The 23448-nt window shown below is 34.9% G+C and overlaps 1 protein-coding gene across 1 annotated transcript in view; it reads left to right on the forward strand.

Moving 5' to 3' along the window:
- The window catches only part of NECTIN3 (nectin cell adhesion molecule 3), a 113373-nt gene that overhangs the window by 33712 nt on the left and 56213 nt on the right, over nucleotides 1-23448 (forward strand). Inside the window, exons 2-4 of the mRNA XM_021692470.1 lie at nucleotides 7937-8278; nucleotides 15420-15716; nucleotides 18480-18597. Of these exons, the coding sequence (XP_021548145.1) occupies nucleotides 7937-8278; nucleotides 15420-15716; nucleotides 18480-18597 (757 nt within the window). The remainder of the gene's footprint in view (nucleotides 1-7936; nucleotides 8279-15419; nucleotides 15717-18479; nucleotides 18598-23448) is intronic.

Consider the following 23448-nt stretch of genomic DNA (forward strand, 5'->3'; position numbering starts at 1 on the left):
ATTGGGTGATGTGTCTGTTCAGATCTTTTGCTCATTTTTTTTATTGGCTTGTTTGTTTTCTTTTTATGAAGTTTTAAGAGGTCTTCATGTATTTTGCATTCGAGTTCTTTATCAGATATAAATCCTTTATCAGATATGTTCTGCAAAGTTTTTTTCCCCATTAAATGGCTTGTCTTAAGAGTGTGTTTTGAAGAGTAGAAAATTTTTTATGAAATCCACCAATTGAGGGCGCCTGGGTGGCTCAGTTGGTTAAGCGACTGCTTTCGGCTCAGGTCATGATCCTGGAGTCCCTGGATCGAGTCCCGCATCGGGCTCCCTGCTCGGCAGGGAGCCTGCTTCTCCCTCTGACCCTCCCCCCTCTCATGTGCTCTCTCTCTCTCATTCTCTCTGTCTCAAATAAATAAATAAAATCTTTAAAAAAAAAAAAATCCACCAATTGTGCTTTTGGGTAACATACCTAAGAAATATTTGCCAACCTAAAGTCACAAAAATTTACATTTGCACGTCCATGTGAATTTTAAGAAAAAAAAACTTGTGACTTTTTAAAAAAATCTGCTTGGATTCAGATTGGGATTGTGTTTAATCAGTAGCTCAATTTAGAAAAAATTAATATTTTAAGAATATTGAGTTCTAACCTATGAGAAAAGTTTATCTTTCCATTTATTTAGGTCTTTAATTTCTCTTAGCAAATTTTGTAGTTTTAACTGTAGGTTTTTCATACCTTTTGTCAGATCTGTACCCATTTCATCTTTTTTTTCTTTTGATGTTATTTTATAACAGCAGTGTTTTAAATTTTTTTTCCCCAATTTTTCACTGTTAACACATGGAAATAAAATTGATATTGATCTTAGGTGCTATATAAGAACTACTGTCCTTGCTAAATACCCTTGTTGTAGTAGCTTTCTTGTAGAAAATCCATCAGATTTTTCACACAGATGATTGTTTTCTGCAAATACATTTTTTTCCCCCCTAATCTAGATGCCTTTTATTTCTTTTTCTTCTTGATTGTACAGTGTTGGATAGAACTCAGGGAGATTTCTTGGCTGTTAGATTCTCTCTCCCTATGTTAAGGGCTTGGAATTCATGCCAGGTGGTAAGCTGAGGCCAATTACTGGGCTTACCTTGTATGTTTACTGTCCCTCAGGATCAATATTCTTTGTTGCCTGTTGATTGTTGTCTTGAAATGGTGGTTTCAAGAAGGAGGGGGGTAAATCCCTTTACTGCTCCTTGTCTACAAGCAGAGGTCTCTGTACTATTATAAATCTATTCCAGTCAGGCATTTATCCTCACCACTCACTAAGACAGTTGCTAAATTCATTGGTTACTTCCTGGTTCTTCTTTTTTGGCCAGTTGGTAATATTTGGAATAACTGATCACTCTCTCTTTCAAGGTGCTTGCTTCACTAACAGTGCAGGATTCTTCTTTCTTCCCTGACTAGTCTTTGTCATCTTTTTTTGAATTCTACTCAACTTCCAAATCTTTAAATGTTTGAATGCACCATGGATGCTTGGTCTGAATGCTGTTATAATACTTTGTAGGTGGTTTCATTCAGTCTCATGACTTTATATACCTTTTATGTGATGATTGGTCTAAATTTATATCTTCAGTCTCTCACTTTCTCCAGAAAGTTATATTCTTATATCTTATAACAGCGTATTCTTATATAGCCAGCTGCTTATTCAACAGTACGCATTTGGTTGTGAAATAGGCAAGTCCAAAACTACTTCTGAATTCCTGTCTACCTCTAACCCTTAAAAATGTTCCGCTTGCTAGTTCTCATTTTGGTAAATGGCCAACTCTTTTCGTTTCACTTGCTCAGGTCAAAAACTTTGGAGTAATTTTGGCTTCTCTATTTCTCTCAGACCCAGTTTTTTTGTTCCACCAGCAATCCTGTTTTGTTTTGCTGTTTTTTTTGTTTTTGTTTTACAATACAGTATATCCAGAATCTGACTACTGCTTACCACTACCACTTTGATTATCCTGATTCAAATCCCATCTTCTCTCTCCTGCATCAAAAAAAGCTATGCTAGTGCCCTTAAAAAAGCTACGGTGGTACCCTAAACCAATCACTGTTACCTCCATAGTTCTTACTATCTGATATCTTTTTATTTTAATTCTTTCTCTCCAATTAGAATGTAAACTGCATAAAGACAGGGGCAGCTGTTCAGTACTATACCCAGTACTTAGAACAGTACCTGGTACAAAAGCGTGTACCTAATTCATACTGATAAATGAATGGTCTTGGGTTTTCTCCATCATTTTTAGTATGTAATCCAGTTTCTTCTTTAGGCTGTAGGACCTCCTGTGATCTCAGAGTTAATTTTTCTAATTAAAACATGACAAGAAGTTAGAGATTCTCTCATATTCTAATAGTATTTGAGTTTGCCATTATAGTTAGTCCTTACATTATATTATTTAATTCACTTGGCTTCACTCTTCTGTGCTTATTTCTGTTTTGAGTGTTGTTTGGGGATGTTGTTGAAAAGACTTTTTTATATTTTTAAAGCTCATGTGACTTAAACACTTAAAACAATTCAAATTAATTTTTGAATGTGCTAGTGATAAATCTGATTCATCTAAAATTTAAGTATGCCGAAATTATTGAGAATACCTAGACACTGTGATTTTGCTAGTTTCTTGAAAATGTATACTACTTCAGTTGTTGCTTTAAAAATTAGTCTAAATTTGAGGAGTCTGAAAGGGTCCATACCTTAGAGATTTTTGGAGGTTTTATTTGTATTTGGACATAGAGTACAGTAAAGTTTGATTTGTAGAATATTTGCGTATACCTATTTTGTAGATCGTAACGTTTGAAAGATCCTGGGACCTAAAATGTCCAAGATGCCTGCCGTTTCCATAGTTTGAAAATGAGATATGGTTAAAAAAATAATAACAAAGTACCAAAAAAGGTAGTATTAAAGATAGATTTGTGATAACTTCTATTACTTTTTGGTTCATTGTTGGTAGTGGGAGAGGTAGGAAAGTGAACTGTTGTCACTTTATACTTGCATTTCAGACACTTCAATGTGCTCTCTAATATGAATGTCAATCATTTTGTTTTTGTTTTTAAATAACCCATAGAAGTTATCATACACGAATCATTACATTTTATTTTTCTGTCACAATTCCTTTTGAATATTTTCAAATGATTTGTGTTCTCTGTACGCTCTAAAACCTGACTGACTGTTCAAATATACATGAAAAATCCAGACAGTTTTATTTTCATGGTTCTAGTGTTTTCATGGGAGCTACAGGTAGGAAGAAAACACTCATTTCTCTCTCTTTCTCTCTAAAAGGATGATAAGGTCAATTAATTAGTTAATGGTACAAATGGAATGTTTTTCTTTGGCCTCTAGAGTGTATAGTAGCCAGGAACGCCTTCTGACAATGTCAGGTAGGGTCTTGCCAGATATGAAAAGTTCAAGTCTTTGCTGTTCCTTAGCCTCTTTATATTCTAGACTTATATCACTCTTAATGAAGAACTTACTTCAGGGGCGCATGGGTGGCTCAGTCGTTAAGCGTCTGCCTTCGGCTCAGGTCATGATCCCAGGGTCCTGGGATCAAGTCCCGCATCGGGCTCCCTGCTCCGCGGGAAGCCTGCCTCTCCCTCTCCCACTCCCCCTGCTTGTGTTCCTGCTCTCGCTCTCTCTCTCTGTCAAATAAATAAATAAAATCTTAAAAAAAAAAAAAAAAAGAACTTCAAATAATTTAGGTCTTTAGAAACAAACATTTATGTTTCTCCAGGATACACTTCTGCTCTCCTGTCAAAGTCCACTTAATATGGGGAAGTGGGGGGAAGGGGTAGTCTCAGTGTTTGGGAGACCTTGATAAGTGAGGCATTCGAATAGTGACTTTGGTCTAAGAAGCATGGTGGAGAATCTGTTTCTCCACAGTTTTAAGATTCCATGGGGGAAAATCTTACTTAGAAGTGGTTTTTAACTTTTGGGTTTTGTCTAGGATTGGAAATGTATTATACACTTGTTTACAGGCAACAGAAACTCACTTTGGCTGACTAAAACACAAAAAGGGAGATACATTATTAGAAGCTCATGGAATCTAAGGGAGAGCCAAACTATCAAAACTTGCTCAGAGCTTTAAGGATTGAAACAACAGAAAATTGTGCCAAAGTTTACTTTTGCAAAAACTACCCAGAATAATTTTGTAGAAAAATTGGAAAGTAAAAATTACTCATTATCTCCTAGATACTAAAACAAAAGATGAAAAAGTAAAACCTGATAGTTATGTTAATACTTATGAGTAAAATTAAACACTTACTAAAAAATAGCCATTTGTAGTTTTTTTAATCTACTCAAGCTCTTTACTAGGGGGTCAGTTTTCCTGGTCAAATCTATCAACCCTTTTCTAGGTGGTTTTTCTATCTTTTCTTTTATGCTGAGAGTGGCTTTCCCTATTTAAATATTGTAGAGTGTATTTAAATAATGTAAATATGTTTTTGAGTCAGTGGATTCATTTTTTCTTTTTCCTTTCTCCCAATACATCCCCCTTCAGTAATGGTGGCTCACTAGGCCATACTTCTTACCAGTTGTAAGGAGTTAGGATTTAGCACTATCCCTCCCAGGTTATTTTGATACTTAATGTCTTAGATCAGATTGCTGTAACAAAGCACTATAGACTGGGTGGCTTAAACAACAGATATTTATTTCGCACAGTTCTGGAGGCTGAGCAGTCCAAGATCAAGGTGTGAGCAGATTCAGTTCCTGGTGAGGACCCTCTTCTTGACTTGTAGATAGCCACCTTCTTGCTTTGTCCTCACATGGTAGAAAGAGAGAGAGCTTGTCTTTCTTCCTTTTCTCATATGAACACTAATGTCACCATAGGGGCTCTACCCTCATGACCTCATAAACCTGATTACCACACAAGGGCCCCATCTACAGACATTATCACTTTAGAGATTAGGGCTGTAATATAAAAATTTGGGGAAGTGCAAATACTCAGTCCATAACACCTTATCCTATCTCTTTTCCATTTCTACCTGAGGAGGATTTAATTGTTTATTTTTATTTTTAATTTGCTTTTATTATGAACATTACTTATAAATGATTTTGACATCAAAGAGGAACACAAAGTAAAAACTGAAAGTTCTTTCCTTAATCCTCAGTATCACACTCTCTAGGAGTAACTAACATTATTTGCCAGAATATACAAAGTTATTGTCAGTATATGTGCAGGCATATGTGCCTGTTTTTTACATTTTGATCTTCAGTCCTTGTGTGTGTGTGTATGTGTGTGTGCGTGTGCGCGTGCACGCACTTAGTGTGAAGCGGGGATCTATTTCCAAGTATTTAGCTCTTCTCCTTTCAGCATCTTGACGAATTTGCTATTTCCCCACTCATACAAAATACTTTGTTGTATATCAGTATTTTTTTTGTGTGTGTGTGTGTGTGTGTGTATATATAGGTCAGTTTGTGTACTTTAAATTGTTTTCAGATACTAATAGTAAGCTTTTTATTATTTTTATTTTAGCATTTCCCCTCCCTCCTACTGGGCCATTGTTGTTTTTGAAATATTTCTTAGCTATTGTCACTAGTCTAGTTTCAAGAATTTTTATCAGAGATTTCACTGCAGTTGCTTTGAAATTTGTGTGATATGGGGCGATATGATGTCTAAATAGTATTAAGTTTTCCTACAGGAACATGACATATCTTACATTTATTCAAGTCAGTTGCTCAGGTTTATAGTTCTTTACAACTTTATTCATGGGCATTTGAAATATTAATGTTTTACAAATATTGTCTTCTCTATAATAAATTTGTAAAGGTTATCACCTATCCTAACATGCTGATTATATATTTTGGATATATTTTGCATGTTTTATATGCACCCATATTATTTGTTCTAATAGCCTTTTTAGATTTTTCAGGTAATAGGTTTTTCAAATAATAATTCTGTCTGTTCCTTTCTAATGCTTTACCTTCCCTGTTTCTTTCTTTCTTTCTTTTTTACCTCATTGCACTGGAATTTCCATTGTCAGTTGAACAGTGATAATGATACTGCACCATTTTGTCTTGATCTTTTTTTAATAGCAATGCCCCCTTTTTCTATTTTAGTGTTGTGGTGATGGCCACTGATTTGAAAATAATCTACTCTATTATTAAGAATCCTTCTTTTCTCAGTTGTTAGAGTTTTCTAAAAAATCAGATAATGAATGCTAAACTTTATAAAATGCCTTTTCAGCATCAAATGAGAAAGTCATTGTGAGCTTTCAGTGTGATAAATAGTTTAAAAATATCCTTACAGTCTTGGAATATCCTACTTTGTCATTGTGTCTTTTTCTTTAAACACAAAGCTGGGTATTATTTCATAATATGTGAAAATTTTAATATTCATAAATTGTCCTTTGTATATTTTTGGTTTAGTACTAGGCTTATGATAGCTTGCTAAAATACATTACAGTACTTATAAAATGTATATGTCTTGGATTAATTTTAAAAGCTTAGTAATTATCTACACTTGAAAGCATGATAGAACACAATGGTAAATTTTGAGAACTTGATACTTTTTTGGGACAATGGTTAAAAAAACCTTTTTCTTCCATAACTGTTAAGTATAGTCAGTGTGAATTGTCTATCCTTTTTTGTTTTGTTTTGTTTTTATGATTATTTTTTTATTTTTATTTTTTTTTATTATGTTATCCTTTTTTGTAATACATCTTCAGTCATTTCCTAGATGGTACAGTTTGCTCTCTTGTTTGTTTACTTACTATTTTTTAATTCATTTACAATTTGGATGGTATAGTTTGTCTATTTCTTTATATTTTACTTATACATTTATGGTTTTTTTCTCCCAAAAAGGGCTGGTGGAAATAATAATTTGTAAAGTTTTTGTTGTTGTTTAGATCTCCTTGAACATGTTTAAACACATTTTTCTTGGTTATTTTTAAAGTGATACCCTCTACATTTTTGTATTTAAGAATATTAATAAGACATAACTTTAAATTTCAAAGATGATATTTATACAATGTATTGTTTTTACAGTTTCCATGTTTGAGTGTTTATATTGATTTACTTCTGAATTTGAATATTTATTTTGTCAGGAGACATGTGAGTCATAAACTCTCCAAGGGCTTATATATATGTTCCAATATACTTGTCACTGAGCAGCATCTTGCTTGACTTTAGTATTTATAAATATTAGTCTTATTTGTCCTAAAATAATTTAGATTTGGCCCAAGGAAGTCAGTATTACAGGGGAGAAGTTTGATGTCATTTCATTTTAACTTTTGCTCGTGGGATTTTATTCTTCATCCACGAAATAGGAAAAAAAAATTGATTTCACATTTACATAAATGTTTTTTAAATTAATGCTTTCTGGTAGTTGGTCTGTCTTAAATGAAGTTTTTTATAGAGCTTCTTGATAGAGGAACCCTCCAGAAGATACTTTAGTATTATATTTGGTTTGACAGATCCTTCATGTATTAGTGATCTACTGTGAAGTAATAAATTACCCTAAAGTTCAGTGGCTTTAAAACGACATGCATTTATTATCCCTCTTTGTGTCAGAAATTCATGCATGGCTCAGCTAGTTTCTTTGCCTAAGAGTCTTTCACAAGACTGCAGTCAAGGTGTCAGTTAGGGCTGGGATCTCTTCTGGAGGCTTGACTGGGGAATAATCTCCTTCCAAGCTTATTCTTGGTCCAATCTAGTGCTTTTTCCACTGCGACACATATTGGCAGGTATTTGATTTATCTGAGAGTCACTCTTTGGGTCTAACATTCAGCCCTGGGAACATCTGCCTCTTTTGAGTCCTTCCTATTATTTAGTCATAAATGTATGTTTGTATGTGAATGTGCATGGACACGCAGGTGAGCACCTATAGAAGGGCTTGTGGGAGGGACAGAGGGAAAGAAGAAGGGAGGGAGAATGATATATGTTAGTATAACTTTTTTCTATTTTAAGAACTATTTTTTCCCCCATAGGTGCCTTAGCTGGGCCAATTATTGTGGAGCCACATGTCACAGCAGTATGGGGAAAGAATGTTTCACTGAAGTGTTTAATTGAAGTAAATGAAACTATAACACAAATTTCATGGGAGAAGATCCATGGCAAAAGTTCACAGACTGTTGCAGTTCATCATCCTCAGTATGGATTCTCTGTTCAAGGAGAGTATCAGGGAAGAGTCTTATTTAAAAACTATTCACTTAATGATGCAACAATTACTCTACATAACATAGGATTCTCTGATTCTGGAAAATACATATGCAAAGCTGTTACATTCCCGCTTGGAAATGCTCAGTCCTCTACAACTGTAACTGTATTAGGTAGGTATGCTTGAATTGTATATTTTGGTGGTAGTGGCAAGGATTATAGGAAAAGTTTTTTCAAGATTTTAAAGTAATTGTATATATATAAATCTAGATTTGAAATAATTCAAATGTGATTTTTCAAGTTTTGTCTTAAAAATCTGTGATTCTCGGCTGTCTCAATTTAAACAAAATTTTGTATCTACCTACCTATCTATATAATGCTATGTGGTTCTTAGTTATTTTACTTTCTTCATGAAAAATTGTTTTTTATTTATAATCCTAAGTGCTCAGTGTTTTTGACATTTTTAGTATTCTTTCTCAAAATTTCAAACCTTCCTTTTTAAATAACCTTTTCCATTTATTTAAATGACTTGTTTTAGAGCCATTGATAAACTTCATGTTTGTTTCTGAAATGAAATTTTATTTCTGCTACTGTGCATTTCATAGCTGTTAAATCTTGGGCCATTGCTCATAATTATGGAGCAATTATTATTCTTGTATTTAACTGCCATTTATCTGCTTTTTCCTATCTGATAACAGTTAGAATTTATGGTGGAATTTAAAATGAGCTTATCAGCATTAAGATAGCCACTTGCAGTGAAAGGTATACCAATTTGGAAATACTGGCTTGTACTTTTAGAATAATAGAGTAAAGATTAATAGCAACCTTAGCCATTTCCACTCACAGTAGGACTCCTTTAATGGGCAGTCTGCTCTGCATCTACCTGTTTGTCTGTTGGGGACTTGGTTGGATCTGCTGATAGCTCCCCTCCCTAACCCTCCTTCACTCTCCTCCTGGGTGTTACACTCCAGTAAAAAGCCCTTTGTGCTCCTCACTTGGTCTTAGTTTCTGCTTCCCGAGCAGTGAACAAGTTCACAGCCCCTAAGATTTAAAGGCATCATTTCAGGGTCTCTGACATGCAGGAGAGCCGTTTCGTCCAGCTCTGTCAGATATTTTTTCATGTTGAAAGATACTATTTAAAAATAGAAATAAAATTACATATTTGAGGACTTCATATGTTTATGACACTGCCCGAACAGCTGTGGGAAAATATAACTCATGTTTATGGAATTGATACTTTTGAGAAACATTTTGATGAGAAGGCAAGGCATAAAATAAATATCTGAAAAATCAAGTGCAGGCCATCAGGGTAAAAAAGGTCACAAAAGAAGTTCATTGGCTAGAAAATAATAGTTTGTGTGTGGAAAAGGGAACCCATGGGAGTAAAGGCTTTTTTTGCCATAAATTTTAGTAATTCCCCCTAAATTAATACAGTACTCAGTGGTTTAAAACTTAAGACTGTTTATAGTACAAGACTACTCATGATTTTACCCATGCCTATGTCTCTAGCTTCATGTATTTCATCTCTTGCTCCACTTTTCCTAATAACACAAATTTAATAATCATGATGAACTATTTGCAGTTCTGGTAATACCTGTTTATGTTTTACATGTGTTTTTCTTTCTTCTTGGATTGCTTTCTTTTTCTTCCTGTCTCTCTTCCTACATTCTTGTATTTAACTGCTATTTATCAAACCTCAGCCTTTTAGAAGCCATTGTTGAAATATATACCCACTTGCAGTTTGATGTTTTTTTTTTTCTTTTTTCTTTTTTGGCTCTTTTGCCATTGTATCTTGAACTTAGCTATTGCTGCAGTTACCATACTATTTGTTGTGTGTTTTCTCCATTATAAACACATGGTGGACTGCAACTCTCTACTTCAAAATTTAACTGTATCTCTCTCAGGCCTACAAGAGTTCCTAGTATTTAGCAGTCATACACCATTTAAGTGTTATTTAAGTAGGGTGTAGGAATGGATTGGTGAAACTTAGTAGTCTACAAAAGTCCTTGGATTTTGGGCAGGTTTGGGGTAAGCAAAAGGGAAGTAAGTATAGGGAGAATAAATGAGCCAGTGCAGGGAGGCAGAAAACAACATACATTAGGGCAGAGTTCTTTTTAGCGTCAGCATTGTTGACATTTTGGGCTGGAATTCTTTGTTGTAGTGAGCTGTCATGTCCATTGTAGACTCTTTGGTAGCATCCATGACCTCTACCCACCAGATGCTAGTAGCAGTTATGACAGCTTAGAATGTCTCCAGACATTGCCAGGTGTCCTCTGGAAGAGGAGGGGAGAGATCACTCATTGTTGAGAACCTTCATTAATGGAACCACTGAATAATTTGTTGATTGTTCAGAGGATTTATATAAAGTACCAGAATTGAAGGCTAGAAAGGTTGAGTAGGACTGCATTAAAGTAACTTGAATGTTATGATAGGGAATTTGAGCTTTGTATTACTAAGAAATGCCAAGTTGGTGTAAGGTGTAAGGTCAGGTCTTTTACCCTCAGACTCTTGCTATGTGAAGTGTGGTTGCTGAACCAGCAGCATTGGCAGCACTTGGGAGTTTGTTAGAAATACAGAATTTCAGGCTCCTCCCAAACTTACTGAATGATAAGTCTACGTTTTAGCAGGATTTCTAAGTGATTTGTATGCAGAATAAAGTTTGAGAAACACTGCTTTGATCACCTTCTCACCTTGCTTGGAGGGATATTTAAGTCATAGTAGATGAGATTCAGGGAGTAATGTGATAAAAGTTGTGATTTATGAAGATTAGTCTGGTGTTTTTGATGGATTTAAATGAAGTCCTAAAATCATAATCCCTCAGTCATGTGGCCATGAAAGCTTGAAATTAATTTTCTGATTTCTGCCACTTGAGGGAAGAAGGGAGCTATTACAAAGGAATAGCTGTCAAGACTTCGTAACTGATTGGATACAAGAAACAAAGGAGGTTTGAACATAAACAGGTTTTGAACCTTGGTGATTGAGTAAATTGTGTTATTAATTCCAATGGACGTGTCTGAATGAAAACCAGGTGTTGGGACTGGGAGGCTAAGATTGGGAGGCATTTGCTTTATTGAGTTTGAGGATATATAGGCAGACAACACCAGGCAGGTGGTTAGAAACTGTGGAGTCAGGCCTTGTATCAAAATTGAAGAAAATTAGAGATCATGTAGATAGTAGTGTGTATCAGATAAAAATTTCTAAGGGAGATGCAAACAGTAATTGAAGGCCCAGAACCCAGTATTTATTAGGGCAAAGGTTAGAAGAAATAGAGATGAAGAGCTCAACGAGAGCTTTGAGAAAAACTCAGGCAAAATACTACTACTTGTAACAGGAGAAGATAAAAGTTTTAAGATTATTCTAGCAGTTTTTTTTCCACAGTGAGTATTAAGCCCTATAGAACATGATTTGAATAACCATTTTTTCAGTTTTCCTAAGAATGGTGCACAGCTCGTATTCTAAATGTACAGCCCAGATGACAATTCATTACTTAGAACAGGTACCTTAAGGCATTAGTACTTAATTCTTTTGGAACTGAATGTGAAGAACTGTGTCAAAGTTTGAATTTCTACCAAATTAGTCAAAGAGAATGGCAGACAAAAATATTAAGCCTGTAGATTACATGGTAACATTAGAGTTTCAGTGGAGTGGTATTAATAGAAACCAAATTAAGGGAATGTGATCTAACAAAAAAGCTTTGGGAAAATTTAGCAACAAATGCCCCACAGTAGAACAGTTGTTTTGCAATTGCTTACTTCTCTTGATGGGATACTTTATAGTTGTTAAAATTATGGTTAAGAGAAGTGTTGCTGCCTGAGGAGAAGACCCAAAAAATTGTAGGTATGCCAAGAAAATGATAATAACTGCATTAGGATATTGTCGTTGTGGGTAATTTTTCCCCATTTTCCCAATTTTTAGAAATACTGCTTTTGCAGTAAAAATATAGACTTCCACTATATGTTGGCTAACTGAACATAATTTAAAAAAAAATAGACTTCCCTTGCTGTGGATGATGGAATACAGGGACTGGATTTACCCTCTCTCTAAGAACAAGAAACCAGGCAAATAAGAAACAGTTTTTAGTCATTGGACAATAAGCAGTGTAGGATTATGATCCCTGAAAGAAGGAAAACAAACAAGGTGAGTCGCTATAATGTTCTAGCTTCCTCCTTAGGCAATTTCCAGGCTCAGTGACAAGGATTTGAAGCAGAGAATGATGGTGTCAGGGAGTAAAAGAGACATACTGGAATTCAGGGAGCACAGGTGATTCGAATTCGTGGAGCAGAAATACTGGAAAGCAGAGAGCATCAGAGAGTGTGTGTTTTAGAGATCTACAGAAGGACCCTCTGAAGTCTTTGGGTTAGTACTGATCTGTGTCCATGGGAGAGGAAACTTTTGAGGTTTGGGGAAAGAACCAGCAGAAAGCATTAGATCTAAGTAACAATCCTGGTGTTCACACAGGGCTGGGAAAACCATGTTCCCTCCATTCAAGTACACGGCATTGGTAGCATCTTAAGAGGAAGCAACAGCAAAACTGCTAGACAGGGAAGGTTATAGAGAAGTTAACTAAAATATTGAAATATATGAGAAAAGTAACTTTAGAAAGCAAATAAAGTCTACAACCAGATTGATTCCCTTCAGAAGAAACAGAAATAACGTAACTTAAAATTGACTTTAAAAGTTTCTCTTAATGATGGCATAAGTTGTTCAGACCAACTCTCCCATGGGAGTGAAATATAAAATACCATCGAAAGCTTCAAGGAAGTAAGAACATAGTGAGAAATATAAGTAGATCAAAATCTAGGAGTAGGTAAAAACAGAAATAAGCCTAGCACTGAAAGTTGCATTCAACCTGAGGACTTTTGATAATTGAGAAGGAACACCTGAGATGCTAAGCTGCGATTTTGAAAGCCTTGAGAAGACAGAGACAAATTTCTAAGTGTAGTTCCGCTCAAGATGGGGGATGTCTAATAACTCTTCTCTTATTCACCTGGTATCCAAAGGCTTACATTTTTGGAATAGTAGGAAACTAGAAATAAACCAGCCTTCTTATAGACTTACAGGTGTATAATGACCTAAGTGGTTTGATCTTAAATTCAGGAGATCCTGGACTGGTTAGTGATTTCGGGAGTTTGGCAGAAGAAAACTCAGATCTTTTCTAGAGGAAAAGTATCTTTATTCTAGACCTCACATTATTTCTACCTTAGTTATTCAAACACAGGCATATAGTCTCCTTCAATCCGCAGGTATACAAGTAAGGAAGACCTCACAAGGAGCAGCCAGCACAAATAAGACAACAGAAACAGACATGCAAAGATATAGGATATTGGAATTATCAGATACAGACTATTAAACAGCATCATTTAACATTTGAAGAGATAAGTCAATCTATAAAATTTCTGCAGGAAACTATAAAAAAATCACATAGTAATTGGCCTTAAAGTATCGAAGTAATTTTTAGTGTATAAAAGCAGTTAAAAATAAAAGAAATTAAAAACTGATCAATTTTAGTACATTTGAATTAAAAACTTCTGCTCATCAAAACACACCATTGGGCAAAAAGATAAGCCCTAAACTGGTAGAGAGGATATTTTTACCACATGTCATTTAAAAAAGGGCTCTCCTTCCAAATCAATAAGAAAAAGCAGTTGGCTTTAATAGGCATTTTGCAGAAGAAATTCCAAATGGCCTAAACATGGAAAGACCTTTAACCTCATTCATAATATGAGAAATTAAAAAATACAGTCGCGACAATACGCCATTATATATAAGGTGGACAGACAATGAGAAGTCAGACAGTATAAACTGTGGTGCGTGTCTGAACTGATAGGATCTCTAAGATTGGGAGTAAATTGTTACTTTGGAAAGCCTTTTGGCATTATCTCGTAAAGTTGAAATTAAAGAGTAGTAGCAATTCCACTCCAAGGGACAAACTAGAGAAACACCCGTACAAATATACCACGATACACCAATGAGAACGTGTCTTGTAAAATTGTTTATACTCAACAGGAAATAGCACCAATGTCCAATGGTAAATAAACTGTATAGCAGTTGATAATTTATAGAATTGCGTGGAAATTTAAATGATTTAAAAATTAAAAGTAAAAAGAACCCCGAATTCCAAAATAATAAATTAAGTCTGATTATTCTCAAATAAATTAATCTCAGGAGCACAAAGTTGAGTCAAAGAAAAATGCATATAGTTCAATACCATTCATGTAAAGTTCAGAAACAGGTAAAATGCCATTGTTGTTTAGCTTCGTAGTTGTTGCTTGTAGACCTGTCATGGAAAGTAAGCAAAAATTTATTTCCAAAGTCAGTATAATGATTTCATACTAGGGCAGGTAGGTGTTAAGATCAAGAAGCATGTTGAGTGACCTGGAAGGTACTAATGTTTTTCATTAAGATGTGTGTTGTTTACAATATAAAGTATTCATTACATGTGTTGTATGTACTTTCCCCTTTGTTATTTTACAATAATACATCTTATACAATACATAAGGAAATACATAAGGAAAATATTAGTATCTCGAGTAGATTATGAAACAAAAAATAGTTAGACACAAATCAAGAACAGATGGCATTGAAAACCGGTTGGAAACTTTGGAAATAAGTAAGTTATTGAGATAAAAACTTAATATACAGAATAAACTGTAGGCTTGAGACAATTTATGAGGTGAGACTGAGGAATTTATGTAGAAAGAAGCACATGAAATTTGCTGGAAAATATGAAGAGATAGGTAGGATATATGGAAAGTAGATTGAAAGGTCTAAACATTAAGGTTACTTTCACTTGCTAAGGACCTTTCTTATACTAGAATAAGATAATGGGATACACATTCTAATAAATGTAACTATTATTGACATTACATTTAACAGTGTAGGTTCCATACTGGTAACTTAATTTATATTTTCTATAAGCATTTTTGCTGCAAAATGAAGCACTGTGTCTTAAAACTACATCTTTTCCCCTTTCAGAGTAATATTTAAAATCTCATAATGAAAATTATCCAATTTACAGGAATTTTTCATATACTAACTTTGGGGCAAACTCATCGGTCCCTATAAAGAAAAATCGTACCTCTCCTAGGGAGAACCTTCTTTAAGGGTTTCGAGTCTTGCTGAGCTTCTTATTTGTCTTGCCTCATGATCTTCTCTTCCAAGAATCCAGCTGATGTTGGGATTACTTAAAAGCGTATGTGTAGATTTTATATGCATTTGCCTCTAAGTTTATGAAATATGGCTAGATACGGCTTGGAAAGATGTAAATATATTCTTCTCTGAAATGTGACTAATTATTTTTTAAAATTTGAACAGTTGAGCCCACTGTGAGCCTGATAAAAGGGCCAGATTCTTTAATTGATGGAGGAAATGAAACAGTAGCAGCCATCTGTATCGCAGCCACTGGAAAACCAGTTGCACATATTGACTGGGAAGGTGATCTTGGTGAAATGGAATCCACTACAACTTCTTTTCCAAATGAAACGGCAACAATTGTCAGCCAGTACAAGCTGTTTCCAACCAGATTTGCTAGAGGAAGGCGGATTACCTGTGTTGTAAAACATCCAGCCTTGGAAAAGGACATCCGATATTCTTTCATATTAGATATACAGTGTAAGTAAACAATAACATTTGCTTTTTAAGCATGTCATGCATTTTATTTTAACTTTCTCCCTGTGACATAATTCTATGTCAGACTTGTTAGTTTGAATATTTAATATTCAGATATTCTTACATCTTTTCCTTATTGACTTTTTTTTCTTAATTTTTAAAAATACCTTCATGGAAATTTCGTTTAACCAGAACATTTTTATTAGTTTGTAAAGATGGACAGTGACTTTAAAGTCGCTCTCCAACCTAAAATTATTTAGCCTTCTCCTTTTTAGATCTTAAAAATAGGCTGGACTTAAGCAAATTGTGGAAATTTATACCTCAAAATGTGCAATACTTAGAGACAAACAACTACTTTGCCAGTTCGATTAATTTATTACTCAGTTTTATTCATGCTACCCATGATGTTTTCAGCAAGAATCTTTTACTGCCTAGATGCATATTAATTAGTTTGAAAATCTTTGTTTTTCCAGGACTGTTTCTCATCTGATTTTACTGTTCATGTTGTAAGATTCTCATATAGTAAGACAGTATTTTAAAGACATCATTGGGATAATAACCATTGTAGATAAGGTTCAAAGCTTGGCCCATCTCCTATTTTTCTTTTTTTGTTAAGGGTTGCTCCCTTGTGTGTAAAGTTTGTATGTGTATATACGTATGTGTATATACTTTTTCCTATACGTTAGCTCAGTTGTTGACACATTCTTTGTGTTGCATTTAAAAATTTTGAGCAGAAGAAAAAGTGATAATGCACGTAACTTAAAACAAGGATAATGAAAATTAATAGGTTTTTAAAAGGCGTTACAGTTTTTGTTCTTAGTGTTTTATTTTTTGATACGACATACATGGAATTTTAAATTGCACATATTCGTTACGCTTGATGTAATGGTTTCTAAAACTAATTCTAAGAATCTTTTTCAACATTTATAGGGTTGAACTTGGGAAGTTATCTTACGTGAATGTTACTACCATTTTATTCTTGAGTGCAGATACCTTCTTTTCACTTCTCTGGAGAATCCAATTAAAATTTCTCTTTTTCCTTTTCCTACCTTACTTTCACAGACTCTTAACTTTTTCCTTTTTCTTGTAAAATTCAGATCCCAATTGTAAGTACTATTAATATTTTTCTTAAATATAATGTCCTTCCTTGTATCTAGTAATTGACTGAAATTTTCTTCATTTGTATTATGTACATTATGCTTTTTTGGTTGTTTGATTGAATGCAATCCTAAATATATAAAAATATTTCTTTTAATGTAAGACTTATATAATTATGGCTTAGATTTATTGCCTTGCTCCTAAAATATTCTTAGAGTACTCATGATTTTTTTCCTCTTTGTAATTGGGACCTATAAAACATGTGAATAAAGTTTAAGGAGATAAAATCTTATATCCAAAGTTCAGATCTCAAAATTTAGAGGTTTTCTTTGGGGATACCTTACCTTAATACCTATTCCCTCCTCCTATTAAAAGAAATTAAACTCACAGATCTCTCTACTGTTCTTTCAGCAACATTTTTTAGTACCAATTGTAAGTTACAAAAATGTTAATTCTTGTCATTTATGAGGCAGGCATTTCTTTCTTAAAATTACTAAGGTAATTAATTGTACTTTAGTGTAAGTTTAATTTTTTACTACTCTTTTTTGTAAACATTGCTTGATAATAGATCAAGCTTACCTGACAGAATTGAACTGATCTGGTCTCTAACTTCCCATCTGATCCTGTACTCTTTATCTAGTTTACTGTGGTAACTCACAGGAGGGTCCCTGTACTATGCATAAGTGACGTTTCCTTAGGGAAGCTTTCATGACCTTCCTCACCCTCATCCCCAGTCTAAATTAGGTTCTTCTTCTCTATATCATCCTGTTCTTTTCCTTCTTGCTCTCATAACAGGTTTTAGTTTAATACTTTTAAAATATTCTCTTCCTTATTAAAAACTATGGGAAAATAAATTTTACGAATACAGAGTCTGTATTTATACCAAATGCCTAAAACAGTGCCTGCCACTTATTAGGAGTTAAACAATATGATGTTGAATGAATGATTCGTATTGGATTGTATGGTGTAAATGCATAAATTTATATTGCTGGTAAATATGGATAATTGCTTATTTAACTAACTATATTGCACATATACCAAAAGACGTTTGGGTGCATTGAATGGTTAAAATTTAATGTTTTAGAACAGTTGAGGCCACAGATAACTTACTTTAGTTGTAGTTATAGCCTTAGAAAGTTTGTGTCACATCTCTCCTTACCCATAGAATATTAATTAATTGTAATACAGGGAATCTAATCTCTGTAATTGACTTTGTATCTCTCAGGAGATACTTTGTTTCCGATTAAACATTTCTTGAAGACAGTTTTATATGGTGACTTGGAACTTAAATGCCATGTCTCATCAAATTAAATAGTATAATGTATTTCCTTTGTTCATAAATCTACACTTCTCATAATAGGACTCTTATATTTTGTTCTTGGTGATTATATGTTTGTGAATATCCTTATATTCAGTGTCCATAATAACTAGAACTGTACTTGGTATAGTTACCTAGTGTTTGGGTACTCATTGTCCATTCATGCACTTATTCTTTCAGTCAACTAATATTTATTAACTACTGTCTTCCACAATGGTTATGTATATTGACAGAAGGAAAAATGATTTCTGTTCTTCTGAAGTTTAGTCATTATGTTAATGCTTTGTCATTACATGTTGCATTTATCATTAACAAAAGATAATTTGTACTGTTATGCATTTATTTTATAGATGCTCCAGAAGTTTCGGTAACAGGCTATGATGGGAATTGGTTTGTAGGAAGAAAAGGTGTTAATCTCAAGTGTAATGCTGATGCAAATCCACCACCCTTCAAATCTGTGTGGAGCAGGTAATAATATCACATACTTCTAAAGGGAAATTATTTAGTGAAAAGCATTCTTTTTTTTTTAATTTAATTCAATTATGTTATGTTAATCACCATACAATACATCATTAGTTTTTGATGTAGTGATCCACGATCCATTGTTTGCGTATAACATCCAGTGCTCCATGTAGTACATGCCCTCCTTAATACCCATCACCGGGCTAGCCCATCCCCCCACCCCATCCCCTCTAAAACCCTCAGTTTGTTTCTCGGAGTCCATAGTCTCTCATGGTTCGTCTCCCCCTCCAATTTCCCCCCCCCCTTCATTTTTCCCTTCCTTCTCCTAATGTCCTCCATGCTATTCCTTATTTCCACAAATAAGGGAAACCATATAATTGACTTTCTCTGCTTGACTTATTTCACTTAGCATAATCTCCTCCAGTCCCATCCATGTTGATGTAAAAGTTGGGGATTCATCCTTTCTGATGGCGGAGTAATTTTCCATTGTATATATGGACCACATTTTCTTTATCCATTCATCTCTTGAGGAGCATCTGGACTCTTTCCACTGTTTGGCTATTGCAGACATTGCTGCTATGAACATTGGGGTGCATATGGCCCTTCTTTTCACTACATCTGTGGCTTTGTGGTAAATACCCAGTAGTGCGATTGCTGGGTCATAGGGTAGCTCTATTTTTAATTTTTTGAGGAACCTCCACACTGTTTTCTGAAGTGTCTGTACCAACTTGCATTCCCACCAACAGCGTAAGAGGGTTCCCCTTTCTCCACAACCTCTCCAACATCTGTTGTTTCTTGCCTTGCCAGTTTTTGCCATTCTAATTGATGTAAGGTGGTATCTCAGTGTGGTTTTGATTTGAATTTCCCTGATGGCTAATGATGATGAACATTTTTTCATGTGTCTGTTAGCTATTTGTGGGTCTTTGGAGAAGTGTCTGTTCATGTCTTCTGCCCATTTTTTGACTTGATTATTTGTTTTTTGGATGTTGAGTTTGAGAAGTTCTTTATAGATCTTGGAAATCAGCGCTTTGTCTGTAGTGTCATTTGCAAATATCTTCTCCCATTCTGTGGGTTGCCTCTTTGTTTTGTTGACTGTTTCCTTTGCTGTGCAGAAGCTTTTTATCTTGATGAAGTCCCAAAAGTTCATTTTTGCTTTTGTTTCACTAGCCTTTGGAGATGTATCTTGGAAGAAGTTGCTGTGGGCGATGTCAAAGAGGTTACTGCCTATGTTCTCCTCTAGGATTTTGATGGTTTCCTGTCTCGTATTGAGGTCTTTCATCCATTTTGAGTTTATCTTTGTGTATGGTGTTAGAGAATGGTCGAGTTTCATTCTTCTGCATGTGGCTGTCCAATTTTCCCAGCACCATTTATTGAAGAGACTGTCTTTTTTCCATTGCATATTTTTTCCTGCTTTGTTGAAGATTATTTGACCATAGAGTTGAGGGTCCATATCTGGGTCTCTATTCTGTTCCATTGGTCTTTGTGTCTGTTTTTGTGCCAGTATCATGCTGTCTTGGTGATCACTGCTTTGTAATAATAGCTTGAAATCTGACATCGTGATGCCCCCAGCTTTGTTTTTGTTTTTCCACATTTCCTTGGCGATTTGGGGGCTTTTCTGATTCCATACAAATTTTAGGATTGTTTGTTCCAGCACTTTGAAAAATGTCATTGGAATTTTGATTGGGATGGCGTTGAAGGTATAGACTGCTCTGGGCAGCATAGACATTTTAACAATGTTTATTCTTCCGACCCATGAGCATGGAATGTTTTTCCATCTTTTTGTGTCATCTTCAATTTCTTTCATGAGTGTTCTGTAGTTCCTAGAGTATAGATCCTTTACCTCTTTGGTTAGGTTTATTCCGAGGTATCTTATGGTTTTTGGTGCTATTGTAAATGGAATTGTTTCTCTAATTTCTCTTTCTGCAGTTGCATTGTTAATGTATAAGAAAGCAACTGATTTCTGTGCATTGATTTTGAATCCTGCCACATTACTGAATTGCTGTATGAGTTCTAGTAATTTGGGGGTGGAGTCTTGGATTTTCCACATAAAGTATCATGTCATCTGCGAAGAGAGAGAGTTTGACTTCTTCTTTGCCAATTTGAATACCTTTTATTTCTTTTTGTTGTCTGATTGCTGTTGCTAGGACTTCTAGTACTATGTTGAACAGTAGTGGTGAGAGTGGGCATCCTTGTCGTGTTCCTGATCTTAAGGGAAAGGCTCTCAGCTTTTCCCCATTGAGGATGATACTCGCTGTGGGATTTTCATAGATGGATTTTATGAACTTGAGGAATGTTCCCTCTATCCCTATATGAAGAGTTTTAATCAGGAAAGGATGATGTATTTTGTCAAATGCTTTTTCCATATCAGTTGAGAGGACCATATGGTTCTTCTCTCTCCTCTTACTGTGTTCTATCACATTGATTTGCGAATGTTGAACCACCCTTGTATCCCAGAGACAAATCCCACTTGATGATCCTTTTAATGTACTGTTGGATCCTATTAGCAGGATTTTGTTGAGAATTTTGGAATCTATATTCTTTAGGGATATTGGTCTGAAATTCTCCTTTTTGATGGGGTCTTTGCCTGGTTTGGGGATTAAGGTAATGCTGGCCTCATAGAATGAGTCTGGAGGCTTTCCTTCTGTTTCTGTTTTTTGAAACAGCTTCAGGAGAATAGGTATTATTTCTTCTTTGAATATTTGGTAGAATTCCCCAGGGAATCCATCAGGCCCCGGACTCTTGTTTTTTGGGAGGTTTTTGATCACTGCTTCAATCTCATTACTGGTTATTGGCCTATTCAGGTTGTCAATTTCCTCCTTTTTTAGTCTTGGTAGTTTATAGGTTTCCAGTAAGGCATCCATTTCTTCCAGGTTGCTTAATTTATTGGCATATAGTTGTTGATAATAATTTCTAATAATTGTTTCTATTTTCTTGGTGTTAGTCATGATCTCTCCCCTTTCATTCATAATTTTATTAATTTGGGTCCTGTCTCTTTTCTTTTGGCTAAGTCTGGCCAGTGGTTTATCAGTCTTATTAATTCTTTCAAAGAACCAGCTTCTGGTTTCGTTGATCTGCCTCCCTATGACAGGTAAATATTATTTACTGCCAGTAGTATACTGGAATTCTGTTTTCTTGTGTCTAAGATCTTTGTTTTCCCTAAGCCTAATAATTCTTAGCCTCAAAGAATATCCTTAATTCTCTTTATCTGTAAAATTTCAAACTGTTATACTAAGGTTTTCATTTGTATTTCTTAGTATTTGGGGCCCGCCTTTAGTCTTGAGACTTGTATCTATCAACTGTGTATAATTTTGTCATTTTTTTTATCATTTCCCCTCTTTTTTTAATTTGCTTTTACTAGACCTCCTATTTATTGTGTACTAAACATGCTTTCTTATTTTTCAAACAGTTTTTTGTTTTGTTTTGTTTTTCCTAGGAAATTTCCTTGACTTTTTTCCCCATTGACTTAATTGATTTAAAACATTTTTGGGGCATGCATATTTTTAATTTCTTTTTTTAAGATTTATTTAGGGGGGTAGGGGGAGGGGCTGAGGGGGAGAGAGAGAGAGAGAGAGAATCCTCAGGCAGACTCCCGCAGAGCCCAGTCCCAGGACACGAACATCATGGCCTGAGTCAAAATCAAGAGTTGGCAACTTAACTGATTGAGCCACCCAGGAGCCCCCATACTTTTAATTTCTAAGAGCATTTTCTTATTTCTCTTTCATTTCATTGCATTTTTTCTTATTTTATGGATGTAATGTTTTGTTTCTTCCTAGGAACACAGTACTAAAGTTATTTCCTCTTCAGAGAGTTTTTACTGCTTCTTATTGTCTCTTCTTCCTTTGTTTTTTTTGTTTGGTTTTTTATTTTGTAGATATTCCTTAATTTTCTCAGTTGTCCAGTCATTTCACGGTGATGCATTAAAATATTAAAATGTATTAAAATTCTGAGTGGAAACTCTGTCTTTATAGTGGGGACTACTCATTAGTAGATACCATTTAGAATTATCAGGTAGAGAGTTATTTCCCTGGGGAAGCTTCAGATGTCACTCAGGAGGAGTGGAAGTCCTCTTTGGTGGCCATTCAGTTTATTTATTGAATTAACCTTCATTCTTCTTTTTAAAACATAAATGCCTAGTATTTGTACAAAGTTGAGAGGAGTCTATTTTTTCAACTTTCAACTAATGTCCATAATTCTAGCCCTCTGCTTCACTCTGGTCTTCTGTAGTAGTACAGTGAGTCAGACTCCAAATCTTGGGTTCCTTGGACCAAATTGGCTGCATTCCCATTCATACGCCTCTTGGAAGCACTTCTTCAGCCCAACGTGGAGCTTTTCATCCTTGGCACTGTTGACATGTTGAGCTGGATAAACCTTTGTTGGGGGAGGCAATCCTATGAATTGCAGGATGTTTAGCAGCATCCCTGGCCTCATACCCCATTGTGAAAACCAAAAATGTCTCCAGACTTGCATGTTGTCTCCTGGAGACAAAATCACTCTTGACTGAGAAACAGTGGCTCATAGCATATATTGTTTCCTCAGTCTGTTTTCTGTCTTCTAAAAGTTTGTTGAAACATCTTATCTGATGAATTCTGCCTCCTGTTCTCTTTCTCTTAGTGGGTTTTTAATAGCTTTTAATTCCTTTACTCTTGTTTTAGGTGGGATTTTGTGGGAGTAAGGAAACAGTGTATTTGGTCAATCTGTTGTCTTTAAGCAAAGATGCAGTTTTTAAAGTAGAGAAGGTTTTTTTCATTTACATTTTCTTAAAAGTGGGAAGCAGTCATTGGTTAAGATGTGTGATATGTTATTTCTAAAAGTCATACAATTTCAAGTTCCCTTCCTAGTATCTGTACTTGGAAATGT

The sequence above is a fragment of the Neomonachus schauinslandi genome, chromosome 1 (genome assembly GCF_002201575.2).
Source record: "Neomonachus schauinslandi chromosome 1, ASM220157v2, whole genome shotgun sequence".
NCBI classification, from domain to species: Eukaryota; Metazoa; Chordata; class Mammalia; order Carnivora; family Phocidae; genus Neomonachus; species Neomonachus schauinslandi.